Source organism: Podarcis gaigeae, assembly GCF_964106915.1.
Source record: "Podarcis gaigeae genome assembly, chromosome: 8".
In the NCBI taxonomy this organism is placed as follows: Eukaryota; Metazoa; Chordata; class Lepidosauria; order Squamata; family Lacertidae; genus Podarcis; species Podarcis gaigeae.
Genome location: NC_139684.1, coordinates 29,028,249 through 29,051,914, shown reverse-complemented (window position 1 = coordinate 29,051,914; position 23,666 = coordinate 29,028,249). Strand labels below are relative to the sequence as shown.

The 23,666-nt window shown below is 42.4% G+C and overlaps 1 protein-coding gene across 5 annotated transcripts; it reads left to right on the top strand.

Annotated features, from left to right (window-relative positions):
- Positions 1-382: 382 nt before the first annotated feature.
- On the top strand, positions 383-20,283 carry GPATCH1 (G-patch domain containing 1). Of its 5 annotated transcripts, none has more exons than XR_014567531.1 (20): positions 383-722; positions 2,371-2,505; positions 3,645-3,730; positions 4,040-4,200; positions 4,445-4,542; positions 5,207-5,262; positions 5,815-6,051; positions 7,527-7,674; positions 7,828-7,907; positions 9,058-9,262; positions 9,835-10,125; positions 10,657-10,835; positions 11,067-11,194; positions 11,481-11,617; positions 11,900-12,069; positions 12,734-12,947; positions 13,667-13,777; positions 16,037-16,161; positions 16,797-16,988; positions 19,962-20,283. XR_014567531.1 is itself a non-coding variant. In XM_083753022.1 (20 exons), exons 1-20 carry the CDS (start codon positions 626-628, stop codon positions 19,990-19,992), a joined length of 2,847 nt encoding a protein of 948 aa, XP_083609148.1. In that variant the 5' UTR covers positions 383-625; the 3' UTR covers positions 19,993-20,283. The 5 variants fall into 5 exon arrangements, 2 of the variants coding, with proteins under 2 accessions (XP_083609148.1, XP_083609147.1); XM_083753022.1 differs by having other exon boundaries at positions 16,831-16,988; XR_014567532.1 differs by having other exon boundaries at positions 390-722; positions 16,007-16,161.
- Positions 20,284-23,666: the final 3,383 nt, after the last annotated feature.

Here is a 23,666-nt window from a genome sequence, read left to right as displayed (position 1 = left end):
AAGAACTTTGCTTCAGGATGAGAACCGAAATCGTGCAGCGGCGGCGCAAGGCCCCATTAGTTAAAATGGTGCTTCAGGTTAAGAATAGTTTCAGGTTAAGAATGCACCTCCAGAGCGAATTAAGTACTTAACCCGACGTACCACTGTACTTCAAACGTGATTTAAAGACGACATAAATAGAAGTGGAGTTCATTCTATGGACCCTTTGTTGTAGGATGGGGTCCAAGGTGCATCCTAGGTGCCTAACTGTTGAAGTCTGTTGAAGTCAGGCTGGTGTAGTAGTGGTTAAAGTGTTGGACCTGGACGGCCAGGGTTCAAATTCCTACTCAGCCATAAAGCTCACTAGGTGTAGTTGGGCCAGTCATGGCTTCTCGGACTAATCTTGTGGTGGTTGTGTAGTCGCTATGGCGTTTTCTGCGCAACCGTCGCCGATGAGCCGACGGTCGGTGTGGGGTTTTGCCTTTCACCTCAGCAGCAGCAGAGAGCCATCCCGTCGGTGCCTCCGCCCGCACGGCCGGCCGAGGCGTGTCAGGCCGCGGCTCTGAGCTCGAAGGCGCCGCCCGCTGAGGGAGGCCGAGGAAGAGGCGGCACCGGGGCTCCTCCGCCCCTTTAGAGGCCCGGCAAGATGGCGGCGGGCGAGAGCAGCAGCAGCGGCGGCGGCGACGACGACGAGGAGGCAGAGCTGGTGAGCTTCGGCACGCCGTTGGAGCCCCTGGAGGACGGTGAGTTGGCGGCGGCGGTGGCCGCCAGGCCCACCTCCCCCCACTTCTTCTCGGGGCCTCGCTGAGGGGAGAGCACCGCCTGTGCTGGGGACCCCGCGCCGCACAGAGTCCACTGGCGAGAGGGGGGCGGGGAGGCTGATGGGTTCCTCTTGTTTGGGGGAAGGGTCCCAGGGAAAGGGGATCAGACAGGCTGGAGGGTGGTGCTTATTGGCTATGGGGGGGCGGACCCTCACCCTGCCTAGAAGGATGTGCCAGCCCTTTTATTTCGGGGGTGGACAGGTGGGGTACACACCTCCAGATGCTGCTGGGCTCCAGACTCCATCGCACCCGATCTTTTTGATCCTGGGGGTAGCCAACTGGTGGGTCTGTGGGGGGCAGGCCTGAAATTCTTAGGAAGTCTTTAAAAGCATTAAAAAATACCTAAGAAACTCCCCCCCCAAAAAAAAACCAGAAGCCTCCCCCCGTAGTATCCTCTTTTTGGTGGTATTTTTACATTTTAAAGGAAATGTCTGTGACCCCCCCCAAAAAAAAACCTCAGCCATTTTTGGGGCGATCTCACAAAGAAAGCTCAAACACTTTTTAACACACACACACACCCCCTAAGAAAAATGCCCATGTCTTTGCCTGTGATGACTGCTGGGGCTGAAGGGTGATGGACACATGGAATCGTAGGGCTGGAAGGGGCCAGCTAGTCCAACCCTCTGCAATGCAGGAATTGCAGCTCAAGAACCCCTGACAAATGGCCTCCCAACCTCCACTTTAAAATCTCTAATGAAAGAGAGCTGTTGTTGTTGTTCGTAGGATTGTACAATTGTAGAGTTGGAAGGGATCCCAAGGGTCATCTGGTCCAACCCCCTGCAACGCAGGAACCGCAGCTCAAGAACCCCCTGACAGGTGGCCATCCAACGTCTGCTTAAAAGCCTCCAAAGGAGGGTCCACCACCTTCTGAAAGTTCTTCCTAATGTTTAGTCTCCTTGCATGTTTCCACAGTTAATGTGTAGATCACCTCTCACAGTGGTTCAGGTATTCTTGCTTTCAAATGGGGTAGGAATTAGGACTGCAGTTCTACTTGGGAATAAGTCTCATTGAACTTGATGGTACTTGCTTCTCAGTAGATATCCATAATCTTGCACCATAAGACTGTTAAGCAAGTGGCTGAGCTGAAGAAATTGATCATACGAAACCAGCCTAATACTTGTGATACTCTGTGTAGCTCAGTACTCCTAAACTGAAACAGTACATATTCCAGTGGTTTTGTTTGACTCCTCACTGGTGCCATATGTAGCTAGAAGTGCATGTTAGAGGTAGGGTGTAGTTGGAATGGAAAAGTAAGTGAAAATCACTGTATTTTCTACCTTTTGATCATATTGGTTCGTGAGCCTGTTTGTTGACTTTCCCCCCCTTGTCTCATCTTGTTTTTGTGAATTTGGGAAGAGAGCTAACATATAAAGGAGCTGTCCTCTGTGCATAAACCAGGAGAGGAATGGCTTCTAGGCCCTTTCTCCCCTGAGTCTGCCTTGATAAATTGGCATTGCTGGGCAGGGTGCGAACTAATTTTCATAGTGGAATAGCAAACCCATAACCCTCCTCTTTACACCTTTCATTCACTGTTCTGATTAATTTATGCTTCTTAAAACAATAATTACAGGTGAGCGGATTAAGAAACCAGTTCCTCTCCAAGAGCAGACTGTCAAAGATGAGAAGGGACGGTACAAACGTTTCCATGGAGCATTTAGTGGTGGTTTCTCTGCTGGCTACTTTAACACAGTGGGTTCAAAAGAAGGTGGGTAATTACGAATGTCTAAAAGTTATTTTCTTTCTATCTTACACACAACTCCTTGGGCTACCTTTTAGGCGAGCTTACTTCACAGGGTTATTTTGAGGATAAAATGGTGGGAAGAAGAACCACCTATGCTACCCTGGGCTCTTTGAAGGAAGAATGGGATATTTAAAATATTTATAAATTTATTTGAATATTTTCACCCTGACTTTTGTGGCACATTGTCCTTGCAATGTGACTTCCAAAAAGATTTTAGAACAAAATACATGAATATGATAAAGCACTATCCAGTTAAAGCCACTGACAGTTAAAATATAACCTACATTTGTTCAGTTTCTTGCTAATATTTTTTCATTATACACTGTTGATATTCTTCAGCTTTGGATATGAATAGATATATATTGTTTGTTTCTAGTTGCTATTAGATGCCATTACATTAATGTAAATACATATGATATATAAAAATATTTTGTGACTAGCTTTTATCCTAATCTTTTTATCATGGCTCCAGTTTGTTGGCATTTATTTCCTTTTTTTAAAAAAAAACCCACTTAATTTGGTTCTTATAGACATTTGGAGTACCTCTCAAATCCTCTTGTGGTTCAGGCTTGCTTCATTTAAAAGACACCTATATTGTTCCATCATGAACTCAAGGAAGTATGCATGGGGTTCCAGACAGTCCCTTATCCAAGCAGTGACCTGAACTGCTTGGCTTCAGCAAGGCCCCCACACGACCCACTTTCAGCCCATGCTTTGGCACAGCCAGAAAGCTGCTCTGTTCACTGTGGAGATCACTATGGAACAAAGTGAGGGTGGTAATTGTGACAGTATGAAGGACCCAAGTCATTTGGGCTCTCATAGAGTAAAACTAGCATCTTGAATTAGGTCCAAATGCCTTAGGGGCCCCTTGTAAATGCTAGCTTATTAGCACTGGATAATTACAGTGCAATACTATGCATGTTTACTCAGAGGTTAACACCACTGATTTCACTGGCACTTACTCACCTGTGAATGTGGACAGGATTACAGACAAGGTAACGTTGTGTAATTTTAAATGTAACTTTCCATTTCCACTATGAAACATTATGTTAGCATTTTAATTACTCATGCCTTATAAGAATGAATTGTTATTGTCTTTAAAGGATGGGCACCGTCGACCTTTGTATCATCCCGTCAAAACAGAGCAGAAAAAACAGTTCTGGGGCCAGAAGATTTTATGGATGAAGAGGTAAATTTGCAAATAATGCATTTTAAAGAAATAAATAAAACACTGTCATAATCCTTTGAAGTTCCACGTAAATGGGATGTGTGTGTCTGTGTTCTGGTTATTCATTAGTCTTAAGTATATATGTATGTAGTGTTATTTCTGCAATGCACAATAAATATGAAGTATGTTTTGCCAAGAACCAATACATTTTATGTTACAATGAAGCTGCTCTTTGTTTTCATTTCAAGATAATTGTTTTAATATGTGGATTGAGGAGGAATCCTTTCTAATTTGATTTGTTTCTTCTTACTTTCTCCCCTTGCTCCAAAGGATCTTGGTGAACATGGGATAGCACCAAAGGAAATTTCAATTACAAGTGAATTTGCTTCCAAAAGCAAAGATAAAATAAAAGAGAAGGCCAAACAACTTGCAGGAGTTGTTGGCCCGATCCCTGGAGCCACTGTGTTGGATGAATTTATAGCACCTGCAAAGTAAGTACCTATTATGGAAAATTATTTGTGTTAATGAGTAAAAGGCAATACAACTCATAATGGGTTAAAATTGGGGAAGGGGACATAGACTCGGCAACACCAGCTTTTCCTCCTCAGACTTCACTGATGCGAAATCTAGAACTCTGAAAACTTGGCCTGTGTTTTGCTTGATGTTTGCAGTATTGTTTGCACAAAGTTTTTAGTATATGTGGTTACAAAAACTATTAATAAATTTCCTTTTCAGAATAACTATTGGTATTGACTTGTTGCGAAAAATGGGCTGGAAAGACGGACAAGGAGTTGGGCCTAGAGTAAAGAGGAAACCACGGAAACAGAAGCCTGGTATAGTCCATAAAATGTTTTTATTGTATCACTCAACAACATAAAAAAGTGATTTGTCTATTCCAGTCTACTAGAAAGTTGTTTGTATAATCCCCATTTGTTTATTTATTACACTTATATGCCACCTTTCCTCCAAGGAGCTCAAGGTAGTTTTCCCCTCCCCAGTGAGTTAGGTTAGGCTGAGAAATTGTGACTGGCCCAAGGTCACCCAGTGACCTTGGCATGAATCCTCATGGCGAGTGAGAATTCAAACCCTGGTTCAACACTCTCACCATTTACACCAAACTGGCTCTTACATTCCATTCTATGTCAACCTTATTGTGACCCACTTCAGTGGAGCCACAGCAATGTACAGTGGTACCTTGGGTTACATACGCTTCAGGTTACAGACTCCGCTAACCCAGATATAGTGCTTCAGGTTAAGAACTTTGCTTCAGGATGAGAACAGAAATCGTGCTCTGGCGGCGCGGCGGCAGCAGGAGGCCCCATTAGCTAAAGTGGTGCTTCAGGTTAAGAACAGTTTCAGGTTAAGTACGGACTTCCGGAACAAATTAAGTACTTAACCTGAGCTACCTCTGTAGATTCTGGGCACGTTGCCCTTTGCATAGTCATGATAATGAAGAATGATAGAAATTTAACCTTGTGTCTTCATTCTTGGTTGCAGAGCCTGAAGTGAAAATATATGGCTGTGCTTTGCCCCCTGGATCTGAGGAGTCAGAGGTATTGCTCGTGCAGCACTTTACTTTGGGTGGGGGCCACTTTTTTGTTTCATCTGCAGTTGTGCAAAGCACGCAAAGGATCATTTCCGATGACATTAACATTCTTCTTAAACTGTTACTCCAATTTTCTAGATCACTGTTACTGTCTGTAGACGTTTACTAGATAGCATAGCTAACCAAAAAGAATTCTCAGTCCCCAAAAGCTTGCAAATGTAACAACTCACAATGGGGAAGAGCAGCGCATCCTGGAGCCACATGAGTCCATTGGCCTAATTTCAAAAGTGGTCAGTTTGGATGAGAGTTGTCTGTCCCTGCAGCCTTCTGGGGGAAGAGAAATGGGGTTGGGGAGAGAGCAGAGGCTCATCTTTGTTCTGGCCTGTCCCTCCACTGGATTCAGCTCTGCAGTCAGCCTGTGGCTTCTGGACACAAAACTGTTGTCCCCTGCAGCAGAGGAAGGCTTGAGGCAAGGTTTTCTTGGAGTGAATGCAAGCAAGGTCTTTTTGCTGACCTCAGTAACAATGCTTTGTTACAAATGTGTGTTAATTTCCTAAAGGAAGAAGAGGATGAATATCGCCCAGAAAATGTGACGTTTGCACCCAAAGATGTAGTGCCTGTAGACCTGACTCCTAAAGATAACGTCCATGGTCTTGGGTACAAAGGCTTGGATCCCACCAAAGCCTTATTTGGCTCTTCAGAAGAACACATCGACCTTTTCAACCCCAGTGCTGAAAACTCAAATCTAAGAGATCTGCGCCACAGTAAAGGGCGGAAGCTTGGCATTTCAGGCCAGGTAAAACGCGGCTGGTTAAAAGTTTGTTCACCCTTGTGGCTGTGAAGATAGATGGGCTTATAAGTGAACGGATGATGCCTGTTAAAATGTTTGAAGCTAAAAGAGGATTTCCATGGGTGGTTTCAGTGTCCAGCCTAACTTAGTATTCACCACTGATTAGGAGAAGGAGGGCAGGGGAGTCAACTTCCATTGCTTACCCAGTTCAGCTTATCTTGCTGCAGAGTTTGAGTTAAATTCTGGGTAGATGGTGTGTGGGTTTGTGCATGTATACAGTGTACCTAGCCTTGTGTGTCATGATATCAATCTCACCGCTTATCTTGTGCAGTTAATTTGCAGGGCCAGTGTTGTGGGTCATCACTGGGCAGCTGCCAAGTTTGTGTGTTGACACACTGCTATACATATAGTATGCTCACTCAGCTGCACTAGTAGCCGCCCCCACTTGCATCTGGGCCTGGATGGCAGCAACAGTGGCACTAGGTCTGGCATCTCTTCCTCCAACCCCTTCTGCCTGCCTGCCACCCTTGGAAATGACCCCTCATCTACCCTCCCCTGCCTGAGAAGTTGAGGGAAGCTGCCGTAGACCTGCTAGTATGTGAGCCAAGAGTGGTGGGAGGCAGGAGCAGCTGCTGTGAAGGGAGAGGATAAAATCGGCAGCTGCAACTCATTTGCTAGGTGAACAATTGAGCGGCAATGGGTGGGAGGAGCAGAAGCTTGTGCCACTTGCTCATCGCCCCCACCCAATCCCTCCTAACAGTGATGGTGGTTCCCCCATCCACCCACCTGAGTGAGCAGCAATGGCACCTAGGAGCAAAAGGTATAATCACTCGCTTGCCTGTCTTCTCCTACTTGAAACTGATGGGTGTTGCTAGCAGCATCCATCGCTGTCTGCCCTCTGTCCTGAGGAAGGAAGATCCCGTCTTTGATGTTTGTTGCACCTACATGGAGTGGGATTTGGGTACTCGCTCACTGGCACATTGCCAGGCCCCTTCTCCCAAAAAACCTGGAGCCAGTCATGCTTGTTGATGAAAAAGCTCAAAGTACATTTAAAGCAGAACAGAAGTTTTGCTGTTTGCAGAATTTTAGTAAATGCCTGTGTGCTACGTGGAAGTTCGTCCGCATCTTTATTTCCATTTCTGTGAGTTCATAAGTGGTTTCTCAGAAACAAGACACATGACTGGTATAACAGGCACATGGTTCATGTAAAAATATCAGGAAATAAGTAGCACCTTGGTACATCCTTCAGGCAGACTTATCCATAGTTGCATTCATGTTAGAGTGCACTGACTTGTGAATTGCGTGTATACGACCTTGTGCCCATGTTGGTGCCAGGGTGGCAATAGGGGCCCTGACACAGTTATAAGTTCAGCATCCTAAAATTAACTGTAGATCCCCGTGTGCATTTTTTTAAGACAAACAATTAATGGACTGTTGAAATATTCAATTGTAACCATTATATGTTATATTGTTTTCCTTAGGCTTTTGGTGTCGGAGCTTTAGAAGATGAAGATGACGACATTTATGCTTCTGAATCACTTTCTAAATATGATACCGTTCTAAAAGATGAGGAACCCGGAGATGGGTTGTATGGATGGACAGCACCTAAGCAGTATAGAAGCAATCAGGGTATTAATCTGGAATTTCTGGAGCCCCCAAATGCTGTTCATCTGAAACTTCCTAGAGGGAGGGTCTTGTAGAGGAGGTTGCCATATATTGCCCAGCTCTGCTCCCATTTGTTTTTGCTTTGAAACCACTTATGCATTCTAATTTTGTTCATAGGAAAAGAGAGAGAACATAAGTACATTGGGAAAATTTTGGATGGTTTCTCACCAGCATCCAAGTCTGTAACTTCTCAAAAGGTACGTAAACTAATATATTTTCCCCCTGAACAAGACATTCCATAAGATAGCTCCCTTTCCCTACATACCTGCAGATTTTTGCTCAAATTGGTATGGAGGAGGAGATCAGGAGATATGTTAATGGTTTATGGTAGGAAACTCAACTGCCAACTACCTCCCTATTTATGCTGGTGATGGCTTAGCTGTATAAATAGAAGTGCTTCTAGTGGTATCAGTTCCTTTATCTGTTAAATTGCCAACAAAATTAATTATTTTTCATTTTCAAAATCCACAGCACAAAAAACCCCAAAAAGCATTTTTGTCAAACAATTTAACAGGATCAATTCATTCTTGCTTGCTTAACCCAAACAGGCATTTTACTTATTCTGTTTAAAAGTTAGGAGGATCTATCCAATACAGCTTATCAGGTTTTCACAAGCTTTCTGTAGAGACTCAATACTTCTTGATTCTTTCTCTACCCTAAAAGTAAGGCAGGGAAGATGTAATTGGTTGGAATTCCACTGCCCTGATTTGATCCTGACAACTGAGAATGTATTGCCGGGGGAAATGACACAGGTTTATTCTTTCATTGATTAAGTAGCGTAGTTCTAGACACAATTTAACTTGCCATATACAGTGGTACCTCAGGTTACAAACACCTCTGGTTACAAAAACTTTGGGTTACAGACTCTGCTAACACAGAAGTAGTACCTCGGGTTAAGAACTTTATCTCAGGATGAGAACAGAAATTGCACGGTGGCGGCAGTGGGAGGCCCCATTAGCTAAAGTGGTATCTCAGGTTCAGAATGGTTTCAGGTTAAGAATGGATCTCTGGAACGAATTAAGTTCATAATCAGAGATACCACTGTAATGGAAGGTGGCGTTTTTGCAGAGGTTGACAAGCTTATGAAAACGAAGAGAAGCTGTGGATGTATTAGGGCAACTTGGTGCCATGTGATGGTGTTTGATGGTCTGTGGCTAGCAGGGATTTTGTTTACAGTTGAAATACTGCAGAATGAGCAGGACCTGGTTTGTACACCTGATTTCAGTCTTAAACTTGGACAGTTGCCTGTGATTGATAGAGACATTGTATATATTTAAAGCTTAAGTAATCAAAATGAGACGACATCTACAAAATATTCAATGTTCTCTGTTGCTTTTCCTTTACAAGATTTATCCTCCTCCTGACCTGCCAAGGGATTACAGACCAGTCCATTACTTTCGACCTGTGCTAAAAGTTAGCAGTGAAAACGCTCATTTAGTGCAGACATTAGCAGAATCCACTGGGAAACTTGAGAGTGATGCAGCACTTCAAAGCAGACACCAGAAGACTGCTGCTCAGCGGAGGGAGTTGCTGGGCGAGAAGAGTCTGGAAGGTACCCAGGATGCTGTATATTTCCTTGCATTTCACATGTTTCTATTGTAGGTTCCTGTTACTTTGACCATTTTGAGGGGGGTTTTATTGGCAAATTTGTATTAAAGGCATTCATTTATTAAGTTTACAGCAGTCCCCTCCTTATTGATCAGACGCCTCCTTACTGAACATTGATTAACCTAGTGGGTTAATGGGTACCCCCCTTGTAATCATACGTAACAAGCACAGATATTCTGGGCTGTATTTACTCTGGTCCCTCTCTCTCTGTATGTGTGTGTGTGCGCGCACACACACTTAATCTTTTCAGACTTCGCATACATTTTTACTCAGTAGGTTCACATGCTCTTCAGTGTTGGAATCAGAAAGTCAGTGTACCCACTTGTTTGTTTTTTCTTGACCATAGGCTAAATTTGAAGGCTGTCTTGCTTGTCAAGTTGGGATGCTATTTTAGTCACTTCCTTTCCAAGGGCAATTCAAAGTATTGGCAAATATATTTAAAGCACTGTACTGTTTAGATTCTTAAAACAAAGGTTTTCCTTGTCCTGTTTTCACACCATAATGTTTCTTTCTTAGGTCCAGCGACTTCCGTTCTGGAATATTTGTCAGATAAAGACAAGGAAAGAATCCGAGAAGTGAAACAGGCAGCAGAGCAGCAAGTGAAAGCTCCAGCGCTCCAGCCTCAGAAGCCCTTGCCTGACAAATCCCAGGTGCCTGTGTTACCTGTTACTCCACAGAGGTGGCAATTGGTGCTAGGAACCCAGTTGGCCACCACTGGATCTAGTGATTTCAAACCATTTGCAAAAAATCCAGAGAAACAAAAGAGATACGAAAATTACATAGAAGGTCTTAAAGATGGAAAGAAAGGTAATTGGCAAAATCACACACAGCTCTTCTTCCCTGTCATGAAATAGGTTTTACATCTGGATCCAAATGTTGTGCTTGTGATAAGCAGAGGGGTAACAAAATGCAAAGAAGGGGCAGGGTGTCAAACTGGTACTATTAAAGAGAAATTTACTATTATGTTGACTGTTGGTATGTCTAATACATTTTGACACCATCTTCTTCAGGAGCAAGGAGATCTTATGTGATGTCATTGCACAGTTGTATGATAGTGATTCACATAGAATTTGTATTTTAATGCAACCATACAATTTTCTGTTTCCTAGAACCAGAATGACACTTTGGCTGTTCATGGCTTTTTAGTGCTTCTTTTGAGGCTGTTGTCTTGTAGTTTTCCTTTTTGTTTATGCTTTTTTTGGGTACCATTTATTGGTGTGAACAACTGATTGAGATAAGAAATGCACTCCCCTTTGTATATGTGTTTTACAAGGTTCATTTGTTTTTGTGTTTTTAGTTTAGTTTTATGGACTCCTGTTCACTCCTATCTTCCTATAGATGTGCTAGAAAGCTGCTTAGATCACAGTATGACCGAGTGGGAGCGTGGAAGAGAGCAAGATGAGTTTTCTCGTGCTGCCCTGCTCTACAAGCCCTCCAGCTCTGTTTTGGCCTCAAGGTTTACCACTGCAAAGCATGAAGATGACACAGAAAAAGTCGAAGTTCCTCGTGATGAAGAGGTCTGTTCTGCTTCAGTCCTTTAGTAACCAGTGAATTGTGACGACCTGTATTCACCTCCACAAAGCTCCTCTGTTTAAGATCATTCCCAAAGTTTTATTTTTCATAAATTTCAATTTTAAAAAAATTGTGTTTGGAAGCGACTAAGTTCAGAGTCAGTGTACATTTACTGTAGCTAGTACATTATTTCCCCTCCAGCACTCTAGATACTAATCCCTTTGTGATTATTTTAGACAGCTGTCAGTGACAAAGAGGCTGCTGCAAAGATGAAGATGTTTGGCAAGCTGACAAGAGAGGCGTTTGAGTGGCACCCGGACAAATTATTGTGCAAAAGGTTTAATGTTCCTGATCCCTATTCAGAGTAAGTTGCTTGAGTTTCTAAATAGCATTGAATAGCTGAAGAACAGATGATTAGATATAAAAAAAGCTAATTTTAGAAAATGTAGATTACGTATGAAAACCACCTTCTTTCGGCCTTCTTAGTCACATCGTTAATTTTAGTCTTGATTATTGTCAATAAGTTATTTTCCACAAATGTCTAAAATTATGCTTCATTTGTAAACGGCTTGCTTGTTACTCGTTTTGTGTGATCTTATTTCTATGTAAAAGAAATGATGTGAAAACTCCATTTTTAAATTTTTCATCAGGTCATGTATTGTTGGACTGCCCAAAGTGAAACGTGACAAGTATTCTGTGTTCAACTTCTTGACTGTATCAGATGCGACATCAAGCATGTTGAGCCAACCCACAAAAGCAGGAATGCAAGAAAATAATGCTTCAAACAGTAAGTGGTCCATTTTGTTATCACTTGGGAGTAAAAGATTAAGGCCACTAAAATACTTGAGGCATTTCAAAATAGTAAGCTATCTTTTAAGGAACAACAGAGGGGAATCAAACAGGACAGATGCAGAATGCCAAGCATCTGGTGCATGAATAGCAAAAGAAAAACAATAACCTCCAACTGCTATTTAAATATCAAATATGCTTTAAAATATAAGCAGTAATGACAAAATCAATATAACTAGAAAACTAAAGAAATCCGGGAATTTTGTTTGTATCTTTTAAGAGCCAAAGAAACCATCTAGATGGGATGTATCTGACAAAGAGAAGAAGAAAAATGATGCCATTAGTGAGTTCATTAGCGTGGCTAGATCAAAGGTTGTACAGGAGGCACAGTCACCAGCACTGGTTGAAGCAAAGGACAAAAACAGAAGTACTGGAGCTGTTTCTAACAAGGTACAGTAGTACCAGAGTTTTGATGCTTTCATTGTATGTTCTTCACATGGATCTTCCTTGCGAAGAAGTGGGGATGCAGCCAAGTGATTGTACACACAGCATTTAGTGTACTTCCTTGTCACTGATTTTCCCTTTGTCCCGGTGCCCAGTATAGGCAGAAATGTGCTACAACTAGTTGTAGACCGTTTCAATACAGGAGTGGATTCTTCTTTAAAATGAAAGGTCAAGAGCATGAGACTGAAGGAAGCACAGACTCAGCAAGAGCAAGCAACAGCCACCCTCATCCAAAGGCCAAGCAGTTAAGAGAGCTATAGCTGGAATTTGAATGACTTGATGAATTGGTGGCCTCTTCTCAGGGGAAGAAATCTGCTCTAAACAAGACACTGAACTGTATCTCCAGATGAACAAATCATCTGGAAGACCAGGGGCTTAAGCGCTTCTCATGAGTATCAAACATAAATCTTACAATAAGCATTTTATTTCTGTCATTTTAGCCAGATTAACATTGTGTGGAGCAAAGCAGAGCAGTGTCTGAAATGTTGTGGTCATGGCTCTGTAGTCTGTTGATCTTTAGGAAACCTGTGTTTGCTACTCACATTCATAATGGGACATTTAAAGCAAAATATGTTAAGTAAACCTCTTTCCTTTTGGTTCTCTTGTGCAGACACTAAGTGAAAGTACTGGTCAGAATGAAGAAACAGAAGAAGAAAGCAGGCCATCAATGGATTTATTTAAGGCCATCTTTGCCAGCTCCTCAGATGAAAAATCATCTGAAGAAGAGAGCGACGGAGAAGAGCAAACAACACCAATGACAGAACCAGATTCTGAAAGTCTGAAGCCTTGTGATGTGCCAAGTGCTCCTTCACTTCATGAACAAGGTAAAAATCAGTGGCTAGTCCAGGACGGCATCAAACTGTGCTTTGGTGCTATGGTAGTGAGCCTTGTACTCCCTTTTCTAATACATAGTGCTTCAGGTAGTTCCAGTTTGATGCAAACTGTAGTTTGCCACTATGTCCATATGGGGGTTGTGCTTTCCTTCGTAACCAGGATTGAAAACCATGGTTTGAACTTAATTGTATCATACTGATTTGGAGGGCAAGTGCGGGCTGTAGTTTGCTGTCACATCCTAGCAAGTTTTGGCTTCTGCAAAAAAGGAAGCAACTGATGGAGCGCGAGAAGAGGGACACACAGGGATGGTTTTGTGTTGCGTATTATGTTTGAATCAGCCCAAAGTGTCTGAAGAACTCTTGTGTGGTCTTGAGACCTTGGTGAAATCCTGACACTTTCTGATATACCCTGTAAGTAGAAGTGGAGATACAATAAAGTTTACTGGACCAACAGTACATTAATTGACAGAAACCCTTAAGGTCCCTTTAACTAAGAGAAAAGGCTCTGAGGTGGCACAAGCTCATAGAAATGTATTATAAGAACCTTTTTTACCTTATCATTGTCAGAGATGGGATTCTGAATGGACCAACAAATTAAGGGCTATATGTTTGGCTCAGCATGGTGATTCTTGTTGTGGTATTATACTTGAGACATTATTATCAAAGCGCCTCTTCATCTTTTTTTTTAAATTGTGCTTTTCCAATTAAAGAAAGTGAAGTAATCACACCCAAGCTTTCCGTTACCTTATCTCCACCCCCAATGGACATAGTTGATCCAGGAGAGGAATTTGGACCAAGATTGCCACCAGCTGCTGCTTCTGGTAAATACATTGCAGCATAACGTGTGAATTCTGCAGAACACTTTGTATGAATTGCAGTTATGTAGTTTGTCTAAGTATAGTTTTAAAAGTTTACATACAGGAATATTGAGGACTTTCTTTATGGAGTTAAATGTGAAGGCAAACTAGTTGTGTAGGCAACTTTGAGCTTGTATTAACATCATGCCTACCAAAAGGATTTTTTGGTAGAGTCACGAAATGTCATCACAGTATTAAGGGATTTCCCTCCCTGTTCAACTTCTTCCATTGTGAGAGCATGCAGTATCCTGTGAATGAAACACATTTAAGATCCTTTATTATTTAAGTGCACCTGGATCTCCCTGTAGCATAGTTGGGAGTGGGGGAGAGATCCCTTTTCGGGGGGGGGGTTATGATATTAAATACAGTGGTGCCCCGCAAGGCGAATGCCTCGCTAAACGAAAAACCCGCAAGACGAAAGGGTTTTCCGATTTTTAGCGGCTTCGCAAGATGAATTTCCCTATGGGCTTGCTTCGCAAGACGAAAGCCCATAGGGAAATCTCCGGGGACAGCAGGGAAGCGCCACGCGCCTTCTCCTCTGTTCCCGGACCTGTCCTAAGGCTTGCGGTGGGAGGTCCGGGAACAGAGGACAAGGCGCGAAGGGCTTCTCCTCTGTTCCCGGGGCTTGCGGTGGGAGGAGGGTTTTTCCTCCCCACCGCCAACATTCAGAACAGCATTCTGAATGTTGGCGGTGGGGAGGAAAGCCCTCCTCCCACCGCAAGCCTTCAGGACAGGTCCGGGAACAGAGGGGAAGGTGCGCAGCGCTGTTCTGAAGGCTGGCGGTGGGAAGAAAAGCCCTTCTCCCCCGCCAGCCTTCAGAAGAGTTCCCGCCTAGGCTGTGGATAGTAGCTTGCTGCCCCGCGCGAGGGGCGCTCTTAATACAGGAGTGGATTCTTCTTTAAAATGAAAGGTCAAGAGCATGAGACTGAAGGAAGCACAGACTCAGCAAGAGCAAGCAACAGCCACCCTCATCCAAAGGCCAAGCAGTTAAGAGAACTATAGCTGGAATTTGAATGACTTGATGAATTGGTGGCCCCTTCTCAGGGGAAGAAATCTGCTCTAAACAAGACACTGAACTGTATCTCCAGATGAACAAATCATCTGGAAGACCAGGGGCTTAAGCGCTTCTCATGAGTATCAAACATAAATCTTACAATAAGCATTTTATTTCTGTCATTTTAGCCAGATTAACATTGTGTGGAGCAAAGCAGAGCAGTGTCTGAAATGTTGTGGTCATGGCTCTGTAGTCTGTTGATCTTTAGGAAACCTGTGTTTGCTACTCACATTCATAATGGGACATTTAAAGCAAAATATGTTAAGTAAACCTCTTTCCTTTTGGTTCTCTTGTGCAGACACTAAGTGAAAGTACTGGTCAGAATGAAGAAACAGAAGAAGAAAGCAGGCCATCAATGGATTTATTTAAGGCCATCTTTGCCAACTCCTCAGATGAAAAATCATCTGAAGAAGAGAGCGACGGACCTCTTCTGAAAGCCGGCGGGGGGCAAAAGTCTTTGCTCCCCCCTGCCTGCCTTTCCGGGAGAGCGGAGAAACGCAGCGCTGCCACCCGCCAGCATTTTAAGATCGCCCCGGACAGCGGAGAAGTCTCCGCTGTCCCGGGAAGGCAGGCGGGGGGAAGCAAAGACTTTCGCCCCACCGGCCTTCAGAAGAGGTCGGGGGACAGACTGTCCCCGGACCTGGTCTGAAGGCGGTTTCCATAGGAACGCATTGATTGATTTTGAATGCATTCCTATGGGAAACCGTGCTTCGCAAGACGAAAAACTCGCAAGACAAAAAGACTTGCGGAACAAATTAATTTCGTCTTGCGAGGCACCACTGTAGGGCCTTTTTTGCCTAGGAATTTTCTTACCTCACAAGTATTTTTCTCACTAGAAAATGTCTGTTTACTTTTAAGAATGTAACAAACTTTGTTTCTGTCATTTTTGCGAAATATTTGAAAGTTGATTGAAAATACTATCATTGAACCACAGACTCCTGAGCAAGGAAAATTTGAATCCTGCTGAGGCCCTGTACAGATTCCAGAATCAGTAGATTTGGAAGGAGACAGAACTTTTTTAACTAAGCCTGTAGTTTGTATGAAGATATAAAAGCTTTAGTAGGATGTCAAGTTCTTTAAAAGGACTTCAAAAACTAAACGTTGACATTCCTTGAGTATTTTTGATGTTTCTTGATCAGGCACTTCCTCTGTATGTGATTTGATTTTAGACACTCCTTTGAAGCATGAAGAAATCCAGCTTACAAGTTCTCCTGAAGCCGCTAAGAAAGCAAAACCTAAAAAGAGCAGAGAAAAACACAAGACCAAGAAAGAGCACAAACACAAAAAGGAGAAGGTGATTTTTCAATTTGACGTTTTGGGTGTAGAATTTATGCAAAACCATAGAAAATGCATACAGTATAATAATTGTCCTATGGAAATGCTGTGCAGCTCTTTCCACTGAACAGAATTACACTGGTCAGTCCCTCTTCCTCCTCCTGCAAATGTTTCATTGTTGGGGCTTCAGCTTTTATGCATAAACCTTCCCTGTGTGGATCTAGTCTGAACAGCTTGTGGTGTGCAGATGATAGAAAGTTGGTTGAATTCTGCACATGTTGGTTGAATTCTGCACATGTCAGTTCCTGTACAAGCATGAATTTCTGGCCCTATGTAAATTCTGCACTTGGTGTTGACATGCCTTCATTGGGTAAATACCATAAGGACTGGAGGCTTGGAATAACTGAGGGTGTTAAATGTAGTTATTTATTAGTACTTCAGAGTGAGGGGGACTCTTCTGCTACATTTTGGCTAACACCTTCTTAAGAGTAAAACCCAGTGAAGTTGATAGGGCTCATTTTCTGACAAACGTCATCAAGCTAACCTTATTGAGCTTCTTCCAGCTTTTATCTTGGAATAGCCATTGTGTCATCTCATACATGCTCATACTATAAAAAGTTCATTTTTTTTGAGTTTCGAATTTCTCTTTGTAAGGTGCATCATATCAGTCCTGGAACTTGTTTTGCAGAAAAAGAAACACAAGAAAAGCAGGCACAAGGGCAAATACAAGAATAAGAAATCGGAGAAAAACAGTGACTCGGAGAGAAACAGTGGCTCGGACACAGCTGATAGCAGCAACAGTGAGGAAGAGACCACAGAAATCCCGCCACAGGAACTTCTCAGAAGGTAAAGAGATGAAGGGGCTGGTTTTCCAGTGGGGGGGTGGGATCCTCAGGTGGGTTGTCCCTCCCACTTGCTCCACCAGTTCCTTCCTTCCTGGCTCTCCTGTGCAGGTCAAGTGACAGAGAATGCTACCCCATATTGTACTGAACAAGCTTTGGTCTTTTTTTCATCAAAGGAGATTAGAAGGTAGACATCACTGGTCAGCTAGAAATGGCACACTTGCCTCAGAGGATGGCAAGCCCTTGTTTTCAGCAGACCCTTCAGATCACAAGATTTGGGGAGCAGAGGCCACCCACGGTGGTGCGTGTATCTTCCCAGTGGCTAACATTCCTCCCATCAGGGAAGAGATTGTGATCCAGGAGGTGATGAGAGTGTCTCGGACCAGCTCCAGAACTTGGCCACTGGGGCCACATGTGGCCCTGAGACCTCAAAGGGACCTGGCTTCTCCTGGGGCGGTGGGGTTGAAGGGTTCCTCTCTGGCATCTCCTTCTCCCATTTTCATTGAAAGGCTGGCCTTGTTCCAGGAGTTCTTCTCTTGGGTTCAGCAGATTCTGGTGCAGGGCTGTATTCCCCCGACTGCCTCTGCGGCAGCAACTGAACCTTATCTGGGCCCCATCTGTACCTCAACTGAGTGGGAAGCCTCCCTGTAGTGGTGCTTCAGGGTTCTTTATCACCACAAATATGTGTAACAATCCTGATACCTTTAAAAAATCCCTTAGGAAGAAAACATTTTGTAGCAGGGAGGAAATAATCAACTTTTTTCTCCCCACGAAGCCTCCAAATTGCCCTTTGCCTAGTTTCAAATGCTTGCTTCCAAGGGATAAGGCTTCAGGTTTTTCAACAGTTTACTGTTTTGGGGATTTTTTTGGGGGTAAACTTTCTTGGACAACTTAGCTGAGTCTTACCAAGGCTTCTTGTTTATTTATTACACTTCCTTTAGAAAAAGTGCTTTAATTTCTCAAAGGTTAATAAATCTGTCCCAGTGGATTGTATTTTAAGTTGCTTCCAAAGAAATTGTGCAATATAGCCTACATTGTCCTTTGCATAGCTTACCTATGGCTTTGTTCATTTCAGAATTTACTAAAAGAAAGTTCTAGAATTTTGGGAGTGGTTCCCCCCCCCCCCAAGTTTGTTACCTGTAAGGTAGCTTCATATGCACTATCAACTTGCAGAATATACACGCCTCAGAAAAATTCTCCTAAAACAGGTCAGCAAGCAGAGGGAAAGGAACCCTACTGGAAACTCACAATGGCAAATTATAATGGCCATAACAGAACACTTGACTTTAATATGAGTACCTGCATCCCAGTCTTTTATGGTCTGGACACTAAAAGCTGTCAAGGCAACAATTACCAGAGGAAAGGGAAAATTGAGACTTTGAGACTGTTAATCGGGCTGTTCAGAAACTCTTAATGACTTCAGCATTAGCACTTGTCTTGGGCATTTAGCATCTATACTTTTAGTTAGCAACAATATCACTGACCTGGTTCTCTTTTCCCTGGAGTACCTTATTTTAAGATTTAGCACATCACTGACAGTCGTATCAAACAGTGTTTTGCCCATGATGAGCCAGACTAAGATTTGTCTAAATTGGGATAGATCTATTTGAGATGCTTTATCTAAAGCCCTTCACGGCCTAGGACCCTCGTACCTCCGGGACCGCCTCTCCTGGTATGCCCCACGGAGAGCCTCAAGGTCCATAAATAACAACACCCTAGTGTTCCCGGGCCCTAAGGAAGTTAGATTGGCTTCGACCAGAGCCAGGGCCTTTTCAACTCTGGCTCCGGCCTGGTGGAACGCTCTGCCTCATGAGACCAGGGCCCTGCAGGATCTGATTTCTTTCCGCAGGGCCTGTAAGACAGAGTTGTTCCGCCTGGCCTTTGGCTTGGAGCCAGTTTGATTCCCTCCCTCCCCCCCCTCTCTCTTTTTCCCCCTTCTTTTCCTTCTCCTCCTGCGATGAGGCTACATTTTAATATTTTAATGTTCCATTATTTTAATTGTTGTGTTTTATTTTTGTTTTTAAGTTTGTAATCATTCATCTTGTTTTTATTATTGCTTGTAAGCCGCTCTGAGCCCGGCCTTGGCTGGGGAGGGCGGGGTATAAATAAAAAATTATTATTATTATTATTATTATTATTATTATTATTATTATTATTATTATTATAAAGTGAGTATAAGAAATAAACAAGTGGTTGCTGTTCGCTTCCCGAGTTGTTCAACCAAGTTTACAGCACTATCCTAGGCATGCCTACTCAGGAGCAATTCCCACCAAGTTCCATAGGTCTTAGTCCCAGGAATTCTAGCGTTCTACATCTAATTTCATCGTAATCACTGGGGCATAGTTCAGTTAAAACATGTTTATTTTTTCTGGCAGATATATTTGCCCATTTTCTTCCATAGATCACTACAAAAATTAGATACGAAATTGAAAGTCTGCTCGTCTAAATTTAATTTCCCAATAGCTCTGATCTTGTTCCATTTCACATTCAACAAAAATGGAATGTGTGTGATTAAGATAAACCTTTATCAGGTCTGGAAAAATCAATACCACAGTTGTCTCCTTCCATCATTCAGAGGTTTTATTGGCAGTTACAGTGTTTGCCCTATTATAAGGAAAATCTCCCTGGATCAGATGTCTGACTCATTTTTCAGTCTGTGCATCTCTTTGCTTACCTCATTCACTAATATTGGACCACAATATTTCAGAGAACAGCTAGTTTAAGTGGTGACTTTTTGTCAAATTTATTTATTGGGGTGGGGAGATTTGTTTATATTGGGGAACAGTAGCAGATGTGTTGTTCATTGTTTAGCTCAGAATATACCTGGACTTCTTTGCTGGTCAAATCAATATTTTGAAGACTCTGTTTGGATTATCTAATGTTAGTAGCTGATATAAAAATGGATTATAATGGTTCAATTCTAGATGTTTATTTCCATTATTTACTTATTCAGTCCTTCCCATTTGCTTTTTTCTAGGCTGAAACATCTTCCACTTGTGAAGCGATAGTTTGGATTTTTAAACATCTTTTGGTCTCAAAATGGATCTCCTCTATGATGGCAGATCAACAGTGCAAAGCATATTTGAATGTTCTGTAAATACTGTATTTATGTTGGCTTTGATAGCATAAAAACATACAAGTTGAATTTATGATTTCAGAGTTAAAAATAAAAGGAAATGTGGTTTATGCTAGAGAAGTTTGTTCAACTTTATTGTAATATGAAAAGGAATCATGAAAATTATGCATTTTAAAGAGGATGAGCATGAAGAAATTTTAATAAAGTAAATTTACTGATCTTATGCCTAATGTCTTACAATCATTTTTCAAGCCTGAAGTATAAATATGAGAATATTGTAAAGCAGTAATATTCACCAACAGCTGCCTTTTTTGAAATCTTTGACCACTGAAGTAGTATAGCAGTGTTCTGTTGTTATTATGGGGAAAATCAGTCTTTCCTTTAAAAATTACTATTTTGGGGACCCACTCTAAAGAAAAACTCATAACGATGGGGCTTGTGACTAGCTTTCTTTAGACCGGGGCTTTTTTGTCTTATTCAGGCTTTTCATGCTTGCTTATGCATCCAAACGGCTGAAAAAATTGTTTACAATTAAGAGACAAGTGCAGTTGGTTGGAAGCAGGAGAGAGCAGGCAAAGGTGAATTTGATTTCTTGTGCTAGCCCATCTTTCCCAGGAAACATTTCTTTGAGGACTGGAGCTTGCTACATAACCCAGCAACCCTTATTTGCCGAAGAAATGCTCCACTAGTTATCATTTTTCCTGTTTTTCTGGTGCTTAGGTTGTGTGGGTGCCATCACTCATGTACAGGAGAAAAGTATCAGTAGACTCAAGAGATCCCCAAGATTTGCAGACGTACAGAAAACCTGGAGGAGGAGGAAACCATTAAAAGTGTGGGGGGGGGAGGATGGCCCAAAGAGGACTGAGCATGCTCAATAGCTGCAGAAAGCATCCTCAGTGTGGGAGGGGAGAAATGGAATTACCTGCATTCAAGTGTCAGATATACCATAAGTCGTGCATATTGATAGTTGCTTTTGTACTGTAATAGAAATTCTATGGGATTTAGAGGGGTTTTATGGAAGGATGGGAAAGTTTTGTACTCTATAACCACTACAGCACATTAGAGAGTGGAGGGAGAAAGTTGAGCTTCCAATGTATGAGCCCCACACAACATTTACCCTACACATCCAGAAAAGTGTTTTCTGTTATATGGCACTGAATTGCATTGAGTCCAATACTTTTCCTTCAGCACAAGACCTTGACAAATGCCTGTCCCTACAATATTGCTCTGTACTATGGGGCATTCCAGGTTTGCCAAATATCCCCTATATTGATGACAAAACAAGCATCGGACAGCCTTAAGAGGAAAAATGTGCTAGACCTGGGGCTCTTGTGGATACTACCATTCAAAATATTAATATGGTTGTGGTTTGTTGTTGTTTTAAAAACCCTTTTAGTATGAGTACATTTCCAGTATGGAGAATATGTCACAGTTCTTATTTCTCCAGTCTACTCAACACTGACCACATTGCAGTCTCTTACTCCTGTTTTGGATCCTACCTTATCATAGGGTCCTCTCAAAATGGGAAACAAGGCTATATCAGAATGTGTGTTTTTTCATTATGATGTTCCTGTCACCCAGGAGCAGCTTCATCTGGACTTTGGTGACCTGGATGCAGGATAGATGCAAGTATATCAGATAGACCATCTGTGCTCAGATCCACACACTAGACCTCTAGCAAGATTGGGAGGCTATCATCTTAAATAAGGGGTTTGGAAAGGCCCTAATTCACGGAAATAAAGGGTTTTAGCTGTACAAAAATCTATGGGAAGGTAAGACAGTAGGATAAAATATGAATGGAAAAAACCATTGAAATCTATTTCAGTCCATACTAGGGAAACAGCGTTAAAACTTTGGCATAAGTGAGACAGAGCCCCAGTTCAAATGTCTTTTGTCTAATGTGGCCCCCGAATGTGGTACCTATTTTCACTTTATAATAATTTTATTGTTTTTTTTTTTTTTGTAAACCCCTTTAATTTTTTTAAAATTTTTTTTGCATTCAAGCAGTGTATAAATTTCATGAAATAAATAAAGTGATGGTGGAAATGCCTCAAGACCAAGGACTGCAATAATAGGAGCAATTTAGATGAGACTGCATCTTCACCTTCTCTCCATCTTCAAAGGAAATAACCAAGGTGTTATGTTTCAAAATATTTTGCTTTTCTTTAGTGGTAGCTGCCCGAGTTGATCATTGTGCAAAAATTGAGAACTTTACAAAACGTGGACCTCCTGGTGTAGTACAAAAAGTGTGGAACATGGCTCTTTCTGAAAAGCTTACGTTCCATCTTCAGACACTACGGGATCTTGCTAAACCTGATGCCTTTCCCACTATTTGGTGAGATTTTGTAACATACTGTACTTTGGCAAACAGGTACAACAGGAACACCCAGCAAACTCTCTTGAGATACGGAACTCTTGATTTGATCCCTTGTTAAATTACAATGATCAGCATGATGTGATCTGTTTTCCTTACTGTTGGGTTTTGTTATTATATTATACCTACATTATTGACGTGGACTTTTTCTGTTCTTTCCCTCCCTCCTTTTATATATATCAAAATTAAATTTAAAAAATGTTTATACAAAAATGCATGCCTGTACATCAATGAGATCTAAATAAAAACACTAGCATTTTAAGAGAGAAGTGTAGGCTCAGATGTGATTCAAGACTTAGTTTACAGAGAAGACTGCTGGCATAGCCAGGATTTGGGGGTGGGGGGACACAGAACCTCAGTATGCTATGTATTTTTATTGATTGGGGGGGCAGCTACGCCCATGGCTGGGTGTGTGATTATGTGATTAGTTTTGTGACCCAAAGCAAACCCTCAGCTCCCTGCTCTGGGCCATAAAAGCTGACGTTTCTTTTTTGTTGTGTTTTGTGTATCAAACTTAAGTGCAAATAAGCTACTGGGCTATTAACTTCAGCTGTCCCATGATCCACCTACCTCCAAGTCAGTGCCATTGAACTCAGCAGGAATAGAAGTGCCTAAGATTGCGTTGCAAATATCCACTGCTGAGGGGCAAATACTTTGTTTTGGGGTTGGTGGGTTGTTGTCTATCACCTTATAGCAGTTTCTTTCTAGCCTTCCCAGAAAATGTTCTTGATTTTGATACGTGTGTGTACGCATGTGCGTTGTACTCTGTTGTTGTTGTTTAGTCGTTTAGTCGTGTCCGACTCTTCGTGACCCCATGGACCAGAGCATGCCAGGCACTCCTGTCTTCCACTGCCTCCCGCAGTTTGGTCAAACGCATGCTGGTAGATTCGAGAACACTATCCAACCATCTCGTCCTCTGTCGTCCCCTTCTGCTTGTGCCCTCAATCTTTCCCAACATCAGGGTCTTTCCCAGGCAGTCTTCTCTTCTCATGAGGTGGCCAAAGTATTGGAGCCTCAGCTTCAGGATCTGTCCTTCCAGTGAGCACTCAGGGCTGATTTCCTTCAGAATTGATAGGTTTGATCTTCTTGCAGTCCATGGGACTCTCAAGAGTCTCCTCCAACACCATAATTCAAAAGCATCAATTCTTCGGCAATCAGCCTTCTTTATGGTCCAGCTCTCACTTCCATACATCACTACTGGGAAAACCATGGCTTTCTATAAGGTTACCTTT

What these genes read in the sequence shown, in the direction of transcription:
- GPATCH1 (XM_083753021.1), top strand. Translation starts at nt 626, where the DNA reads ATGGCGGCGGGCGAGAGCAGCAGCAGCGGCGGCGGCGACGACGACGAG. An exon ending in GCAGTATAGAAGCAATCAGG is followed by an intron (nt 7,675 to 7,827) that starts GTATTAATCTGG and finishes TTTTGTTCATAG; the next exon opens with GAAAAGAGAGAGAACATAAG. An exon ending in CTGGAGCTGTTTCTAACAAG is followed by an intron (nt 12,070 to 12,733) that starts GTACAGTAGTAC and finishes TCTCTTGTGCAG; the next exon opens with ACACTAAGTGAAAGTACTGG.